General features: G+C 43.8%; 1 protein-coding gene across 1 annotated transcript; it reads right to left on the minus strand.

The window, feature by feature from the left end:
• Nucleotides 1–409: 409 nt before the first annotated feature.
• On the minus strand, nucleotides 410–8,077 carry gnpat2 (glyceronephosphate O-acyltransferase 2). Its single transcript, XM_070987293.1, has 16 exons — nucleotides 7,992–8,077; nucleotides 7,147–7,347; nucleotides 6,869–7,045; nucleotides 6,442–6,571; nucleotides 6,159–6,286; nucleotides 5,986–6,061; nucleotides 5,654–5,805; nucleotides 5,280–5,410; nucleotides 4,799–5,040; nucleotides 3,462–3,719; nucleotides 3,139–3,218; nucleotides 2,757–2,897; nucleotides 2,306–2,405; nucleotides 2,116–2,203; nucleotides 1,930–1,991; nucleotides 410–1,170 (listed from the first exon to the last, which is right to left on the minus strand). Exons 1-16 carry the CDS (start codon nucleotides 8,001–8,003, stop codon nucleotides 1,118–1,120), a joined length of 2,031 nt encoding a protein of 676 aa, XP_070843394.1. The 5' UTR covers nucleotides 8,004–8,077; the 3' UTR covers nucleotides 410–1,117.
• Between the last annotated feature and the right edge of the window lie 837 nt (nucleotides 8,078–8,914).

An 8,914-nucleotide genomic window follows, 5' to 3' on the forward strand; every position in this document is an offset into this window, starting at 1 on the left:
AGGGAGGCTTCTACGTCCTGGCAGCCACACTGCGCACCATCCAGATCAACCTCTTCTCCCAAATGAACGGCGAGAAGGATAGATGGGACAAAGAACGGCACAGAGCCAAAGAGAGCGAGAAAAAGCTAAATTCTAAAGTGTTGGAATACATCTCGGTGTTCTGTCAAGACCCTGTCAGCGCTTTGCGCATCAAAGTTGACGTACCACCTGTGTATAGATAATCTGTAAAACAATATCCTGTTACTTGGCACATAAGAGGCCTTCTAATTGCTGAGGGGGCTTACAGGTGCAGGCAGGATGACAGGAGGTTGAACTTTGACCTCTGATTGTCACTCACTGTTGATGGAGTAGCACCAACAGAAGTGATATTTAAGTGTGGAAAATCCAACAATCTATGGTGCATTTTGTTACATTTGTTTTACATTTATTGTAAAGAAGTTAAAATAAATGTCTCAAACACAAAACTTCACATTTTTGATGGATTATATTTGACACTGTAATATTATTTACATTTTTATTGCTATATTAATGCACACACAATCAAGTGTCAGAATTCAGTGTTTAGTTTCCAATTGCACTCATTTTACCTGCAAACAAGTTGACTTCTCTATCGTTCATTCAATCAAACACGCCAACCTACTATACATCTTTAGGATAATGATATAATAACACAACATAACTGATTAAAAATATAGTTCTATTTCAGTATCTTAATCCACATGTCATTAGTGAATCAGTCATATCTTTCATCAGATGGTTCTGATCACAGCCATCAAACAAAATCAGCAATAGTGTCAACTTTGGGCCACCATATCAGGCCTTTGAAGCTTTGCCTTGTCTCTATGTCTATCAGATCTCTAAAGGATGAGAGTGAGGACACCAAGAGGGGGGAGGTAGCAAATGTTCAAGAGTGGAACACTGCCAGGGAAAGTCTGGCCACTGGCGTCCAGGATTGAAAGTATTTTGTCTGAGTGCAGAATTAAGCTACAGCAGTTTGAATGATGGCTGCATAATCACACAGAGGGAAGAAGAAGTGAGGTGGGAAAGGAGGAAGGGGTCACACAGGGGTAAACAGAACTGTGGGCTGAGACTGAAGATGGATCCGTTCCAATGGAGACTAAAGTCTTGCGTCAGGTGTAGTCTGGAGCATCTGGGGAGGGATTTTCCCAGCTACAGTGAGAGAGGAGAGGGAAAAAAAAATCCCGCAGGATCTGTTGGTTGGTGTGGTAAACACAAGCAAAGGCAAAATCTCAAACACATGGTGAGGACATTGAAGTCAACGTAAGAGTATTTTAAAGGCTGCAGGGTAACTAAAGCCCTATTTGGATGGGACCAGTATTACCTGGAGTACTCTAGTAATTTGTGATAAGTGTGGAGGTTGTGTTTGATATTAATCCCATGTGAATCTGCCATGTTCATATTTTGTTAAGTTAAAATTCCACCGCAAATTAGATACCATAATTCGCCAAAGACAACGGTAATGTGATATATTATGATATGATATGATATGACGCGATATATGTAATATTAGTCCTGTGCAATTCGGCATCTCTGATTTGGGGTTTTTTTTTTAACATCTATTTTCTGTTATCAGATAACTGAACAAATGTTTCAAATGAGTGATGACAGACAAAGCATCTGTTCCTTGATCTAAATGAGCTGCAAATATTTATTTATGCTTGTAACACATGCAGAAAGTGGGCAAAACAACCCTTAGCTATGTATTTTTTGTCACTGCCAAAGATACGATGCTTCGCTTCTGAAATGTTGTTGTGCAGAGCCTTGGTAATCATATCAAGGGGATAATGTCAGTAAACTCAAGTAAAATACAGGTAAAAATATTTCCATGCGAATAGGACTTCAGATCAAAGTTTTCATCTGCAAAACCACAACAGACAAAAAAACTGCTTTATCTTCATCACGACTTACAGAGCATGTCTGCGATTCTTCTCACAGCCGCTTTGTTCACTCTGTATTCATTCTGTTCAGATCTGTGATGAGTAAACAGACAGAGAAACCAAACAGGTGTAACTTTGGCATCAGGAATACACTTGGCTCATCAAGCACCACAGAAAATGAGCTTAAAAACAAACAGGGGCCAATCTCGTTACTCACGCCCTCGTCACAGTCTCCAGCCTCCGCAGAGCAGACAGCACGTTCTTCTGCATGTCCGATGAAAGGGCCTCATAGGTGTGAAGCTCGCCTGACACACATAGAAATAACGATGAGGAAAGCTGATGAGAGCTTAACAAAGCTGCTGATGATTCTAGAGGCCAGAGGTCATTTCTACCGCTTTCAGTTTTACCTGAAAGGATGAGTTTTGTGGACAAGTTTCGCACCGCTGTTAGGAACTGTTTGTCAGAGAACACATGAACTCCGTCTTCACACAGGTACCTGAACATCAACTGGACATGGAAACACGCCCGGTTAAACAGAAGAACACAGACTGCCTATTTTTACCACTTAAAACACAAAATTGTAGCTGCAGGTAGACACAAAGTTGTGGAAACATGCAAGACTTGACTGATGCAATGTGAAATTCCTATTACTGGATTTATGCTCTTGATTTCAATATGTAAGAAATGTGAAACAAATCACTTGCAGCATCCATGGCATGGTCAGTTTATTCACTCATGGAATCAGCCTAAAAAATAGTGAAAAGTGTTCAAATGTAAACTACAGCAAAACCCTAAAACTCTAAAAACTGCTAAAACCCCCACATTCCCAGAATAAACATTATAGAGGAGGCAAAGGACCTGGTAAGAGTCTATGAAGGGTTGAATAAGGCCCCGCAGGAAGGATAACACCTCTGGCCCCGCGTCTGACACTGTCACTTCCTGCGGACTGATGTGGACTGCTTCGCACTTCTTCAGGAGAGAGCACGCGTCCTCAAAGTCCTGAGTCATGGAGAGACAGATATCAATAATGAACTGATGCTGCACACATGCTTCCACACATCCACCTAACCTGAGATTCTGCTCTGACTTCAGTTTGTCACAAGCATGAAGTCATGCTTAACACCGAGCATGTAATTACCACGATTCCGTCCACAGGTTTAACAACACAATAATCCTCTTTATGATCTTTGTCCTGAGAATGCTTCAAAGAAAGCTGAGCCCTGAGTGATGCGCTTGTTACCTGAGACGACCTTCCAGGGATGAAGATAAATTCGTTGGAGAAGATGTCCTGTAGGAAGCAGAAGAAGGTGAAGAGCTCGTCTGTGAACACAACGGTGGATCGCAATGAGGCAAGAGGACAACGGATTCTCCTGCTACAGGTCAACAGGGTAAAAACTGGAACCAGCAGATATCACCATGAAATTTACTTCATCACTAACATTAAGACAATTATTTTTTGTATTACAAGTTTCCTTAAATGTGATGCTAAAATATGCAAATGGCGCACTAAGTAAACATGCTGATTTGCATGTGTAAACCCCTGAATATGCATTTTGTATTCACCTCTCTGCGTGGCCTTTGTGACATGCATGGCCATCGCGAGCATGGCAGGACGCACAAAAACGTGCACGGACTGATTCCGATAAGAAGCAAGCATTAGCACGGCCGCCGCCGTCCTGATCACACCCTCCTCTGGGCTGATTGGATGTTTCCTCGCGGGCTCCTCTTCCTGAACCAGGTAGATGCGTCCCGCTTTAAGGTGAACCGTGGAGCGATGAATGGCCACGGCGGATGACATCACGTCTGAGTCAGGGACTTGTCCTACAGAAGACAGTGTGCTTATTATCATTTTTCGAGGTGGAGTTTGGAGTTTCAGGACAGTCTGTAGTGTATTTGTATGCGTTTGTTGATGTGCCTGCATGTGTTTACCTGCACGCACACACACACACACACACACACACACACACACACACACACACACACACACACACACACACACACACACACACACACACGAGGCCTGTGAAGTGAGACAGTTCAGTGGGGTCCTCTTAGGATAAGTTACTTAAAGTGCATTAATCCACTGAACATCTCCTAAGTGAATCTGAACGCGTGTGCCAACTCACATTCATGTAATCTGTCTGATCTACCTCAGACTGGGTCGAAGGAGCCTTCGGTGTCCCGAGGTGAGACGCTGATGGATTCAGCCGGAGAGAAACCACTGAATTACAAGTGCATTTACTCAAGCACTGTGCTTAAGTTTGAGCTACTTGTACTGTACATGCCACTTTATACTTCAACTCCACTACACTTACCTGCTAGCTTTAGTTATTACTTAACATTTTTACACAGAAAACGAGCTTATAGATGGTTTGTTGTAAATTCAATTACTCAACAACACATACAAGTGCAGCTGAAATGTTTAGTCGATCAATTAATTAATCGGCTGACAATAAATGGCTATTTTGACTATTACTATTGACCAGTCGTTTTTCATGTAAAAACATTTGGTTCCAGCTTCACAAATGTGAGGATTTACTGCTTTTCTTTTAAATTATTTTAAGAACTGTAATTTATTTTAGTAATTTTGAGGTTTTGTGAAGCTATCACTTTGAGCTTTGGGTTACTGTGACAGCATTTCTCACCATTCTACTAATTTCAATGCAATACAACAATACATGTTCCACCAGTTAGTCTTCTGCATACACTTTGTCTGGTTCACTTGTTATTATGCAGGTGCCACCTAGTGGACGTTCACAGGAAAACCTCATCAAAGGCCCTTTGAAAGGAGCGCACTTACTCCAATAATGCTCAAGCTTGATGCAGCTGCTTTTGCACTACATTGTATTAAAAAAAATAATACAATATTTACAGCAAAGAAATCAAATCTTTTCACCCACCAGGCCAGTTCAGACGAGCCCCGAAGTCCAGTGCCAGCTTCCTGAGCCAGAGGGTTTTGTCTGTGAGCTGATGCCACAGCAGTCCATCCTGTGATAAGACCGTGGTAGGAGCCTGGAGCAACAGGCAGGCCATCAGAGACCAAGGGCTGATCAGAGAGCCCTCCTCTTGGATTCGTACCATCAGATGAGCCAGCCAACTCACACAGGCCTGGGCCTCTGCAGTGGGCTTCTGAGGAAGATCTCTGTGAATAGATGTAAAGGCAGAGAAGAGGAGGGGGTGAGCAGGAAGAATGGAGGCATACAGCCTCACAGGCTATGTCACAGTCGGACAGGACATTAGATGACTACAGGGCTGTAGCTACTTTGAGATTTTGCTGGTGGAATTTGAACTTGTGACCTCAGTACGTCTGTAATCCCGACTACAGCCCCGTATCACTTTGTTACATATGTAAAATTGAATGATTTAATATCCTGCACCTACCTTGGTATGAGGTTGTACTGGGAGTGGTTTATCTTGCCCTGACACAGCTGTCGGACCGACAGGGGACGACCAAAGTTCAGATGCATGCTTCCGTAATTCTCCTGCAGCACTTTGGTAGCCTTGAGCAGACCCTGCGGAGAAAGAGCAAAGCTCAGAGTGAAACACGAGGAAGAAATAATCAGCTTTATTCATGCCTGAACCCTTCTGACCTGCATTTAAGAGTTTGTGAGGATAGACACAAAAATACACTGCTTGCAAAGGCGATAAATACATTTTTTTTCCTCAGACTTTTTACATCTTTACCAAACAAAATGACATGTGGGTGAGGATTCAGAGAAAGGCAGTGATAGAGGAGTAATGTGACCAGGACGTACCATGGTGCTTTCTTTGGGCTTGGGGACACCCAGTAACTCATGGGCAAGCAGAGATTCCTCCAGCACTCGGTCGTAGCTGATACTGATGGGAACCAATGTGATGTCATACACCTCGCCTTTAAAGTAGGGCTCCAGCACCATGTGCATCATACCTGCACACACATGCAGACACAGATCAAGCTTTCAAATGACGATGCATGCAACCGCTTTCCCCGCAGGTAATATTCTGGCAGCAAAGACTACAATGTTCCAAAATAATCAAATGCTGTCTGACAAATAGACACTTTCCTGAACTGGAACACACATTAGCAAAGTGCGAGCGTGACACTTACCTAACTTGGGTACCAAAGACTTCAGGGTGCGACTTCGCAGGCCTTCCACATAAAACTCCACAGGAGCAAATCCTCTCTATGGAAAACACAGTTGGAAGCGCTCTTTACAGATGGTCACACAGCAAACAGCTAGCCAAATATGGATTGGGGAATACTGGAACAAGTTGTCTTACCCTGACAATGGTTTTGACATATTCTGACAGCACCGCCCAGTACAGTTTGTCAGAGCCAATGGCACGTCGGATAAAGAAAGCTCCAGAGCGACGCAGTATCTCTCCGACCATCTTCATCCCTGCAAGAGCTTTACAATGGAGAGCAGGGGAAATAAAGAGAGGGATAGAGAGAAGTGAGTGTCTGCAAGCAAAAGCAACAAGTCATGAAAAGGTTTACTAGAGATGTTGTAATATAACTACATTATCTACAACATTTGTTCTTTTAATTCAAGTAGATACTTGCGAATTCCTGCAGCAATAACAGGTAGTGGGATGTCGTAGACGAACAGGATGTAGGAGATGGCCAGGAAGTCCACATAACTCCTGTGATTGGGCATCAGGATCACAGGAGTCTCCTGAATGGCATGTTGGAGCTGCAAGGTGACAGAAAAATGAATGAAAGAAAGAAGCATCAAGCAATCAAATTAATGGGGGCTTGTCTTCACCAGGTGACTAATAGTCCTGTATGTTTTCAGGGCTTTCAGCATCCCAGATGTCAAAGACAGATCTGAGAGCCATCTACTGTGTATGAAATAGACCTACAATTACTTAAAAGCTATACATTGTGGTGGACAGAGGACACTGTTCTTCTCTGGCTCTGTGACAGTGGTGTATATGTCGTAATGCGCTGCTGTTCAGAGCACAGTGTTGATTGGCCGTGTGGTCCTGACCCTGTTGAGTCCTTCCACGTTGACACAGATGCTGCTGAAGAGCCTCTTGAACACCTTGGTGAGCGTGTATGCCATCAGCCTGATAAAGCCCAGCTGCAGGTTCTGAGACATTTCCTCCAGAATCCCACAGGCGTCCTCTCTCACCTCCTCCACCGATGTCCCCGTCTCCATGGCGATCTGAGGAGCAATTCAGGAAAAAAAAAACAAATGCTCTGGCGCCACGCTGATGGAAGCAAGAATATGAAACTTCTTTGTTTTGTCAGATCACACCGTCCCACCTCCTTGGCCACGTAGCGCAGGTACTGGGACTCCAGCACGGCTTTGTTGAGGTCAGCCGTGGAGCAGGACAGGGCTCCTTTGTAGGGTTGGGGGCTGAAGGTCCTAAAGGCAAAGCTGAGATCCCTGGTGCGCCTCCTCTCCTCCAATATATCCACAAACTCCTCTTCATCCTCCAGGCCGGCTCTGCCTGAGCCCCTGTACTGGAGGGACAAGTCACACACACACAGAGACACACTGAACTTGACTTTCAGTGAAATATGAATTTTGAGGAAAAAAAAACATTGAATATCTTTGGATTGTGAGGTTTTCAATGAGGAAGACGGAGCTTTCCCCCCGTGTTTTGTGGAAAAAAACTAATCAGATGCAAATTATGAGTCCAAACAGAGTAACTGTAAGGACATCTTTGAACACCCATGAGTCCATGGAGGTCTTTATCTGGTTATGAACACAAACAACACACTGACTCCTTATCTGCAGTCATTATTGCGCTGTACTCTGACCCTCTGATGTCTTTCGGTAACGAACTATTAAGCAACATTAATATGTTTGTAAGTAGGCCAAAGTGCCTGCAGCTCTTGCGCCCGCTGAGCAGCTGTGTGTGCACAGCTTACGGCTTCATAACGGCCTCAGCGTGAAGGCTGACAACAGCGAACACCTCAAATGCACTTCGCTGCTTCGGGCTCGATGTCAGCACCTGCACACACTTCATCATTTATAGTCTCTGTTTACTTTGACAGCGCGCACAACAAGCTCGAACTCCGCGCAAGAACGACGCGGTTGGGCGGACTCAAAGGGCGCAACAAGTGCTGTGGATGCAAACGAAGTCATTTTGAGAGTTTCTTACCGTGTCGGTCATTCTTTCACGTGAACCCGAACAACCCTGGCAGATGACTCTCCTCACAGACTTTCGTCTTCCGTACTTGAAAGCTGCCTTCGATGCACCCTGAGTGTAGCGCTGCACTGCCGGGCTCAGGCCAATGGTGTCGTCGGGTTTTGGAAACTCCTCCTGCATACTGCGTGCGGCCCTTTTGCTCTTCGGTAACCCCCCCTCCCTCAGCATTGCCCATGATGCCATGATGGAGTGTGCAGCAAAGTGAAAATGCTTGCACAAAGACTTGAACCAGCGAATATCTGACACATAGCGCACACTTTAGTCCACAGAACCGTGACAGGTTCTGTGTGTCTGTGCAAATCTCATTCAACTGCAGTGTACTGTATAAACACTGCTGCCTCCAGTGAGTCTGAGTCACATAATAAAACAATTTGAATCTTCACCAGGACTTGGAGTGTTTCACCAAAGATGCATCACAACTTTCTATGCGCTGGTTTTTATTTTCATTAAATAAAAATTGATGATTTAATTAGCCCTTGTCCATCATACAGCCTGAGTCCACCACTGCATCAGTGAGCAAGTAATCAAATTAATTGCAATTGATTTAGTTAATTGCTCATAAACTGAGCAAAAAAGTTGTGAGCATGGAGGCTGGAAAAATCTATCTATCTAAAAAATAATCACGAGGGTGAAAACATGAGGGGAAAGTTGACTTTTTAGAGATACGTGGTTTTCACAGGACAGCGACGCTATACAAACACATGATGATCTTATACAATATGATGCATTTCTGTAGATTAAACCACAGAAAGCAGTAATATTCATCTAAAAAACATCATACACAGTAAAACACTGACAGGCAGCATTTTACTGCACAGTCAGTACTTTTACTTTTCATACTTAAAGTACATTTTTCTCATAATACTTTTACTCAA

This window comes from Chaetodon trifascialis, chromosome 19, assembly GCF_039877785.1.
Source record: "Chaetodon trifascialis isolate fChaTrf1 chromosome 19, fChaTrf1.hap1, whole genome shotgun sequence".
Taxonomy (NCBI): Eukaryota; Metazoa; Chordata; class Actinopteri; order Chaetodontiformes; family Chaetodontidae; genus Chaetodon; species Chaetodon trifascialis.

What these genes read in the sequence shown, in the direction of transcription:
- gnpat2 (XM_070987293.1), bottom strand. An exon ending in TGTTATTGCTGCAGGAATTC is followed by an intron (nt 6,287 to 6,441) that starts GCAAGTATCTAC and finishes TCCATTGTAAAG; the next exon opens with CTCTTGCAGGGATGAAGATG. An exon ending in GGCTCGTCTGAACTGGCCTG is followed by an intron (nt 3,720 to 4,798) that starts GTGGGTGAAAAG and finishes TGTCTTCTGTAG; the next exon opens with GACAAGTCCCTGACTCAGAC.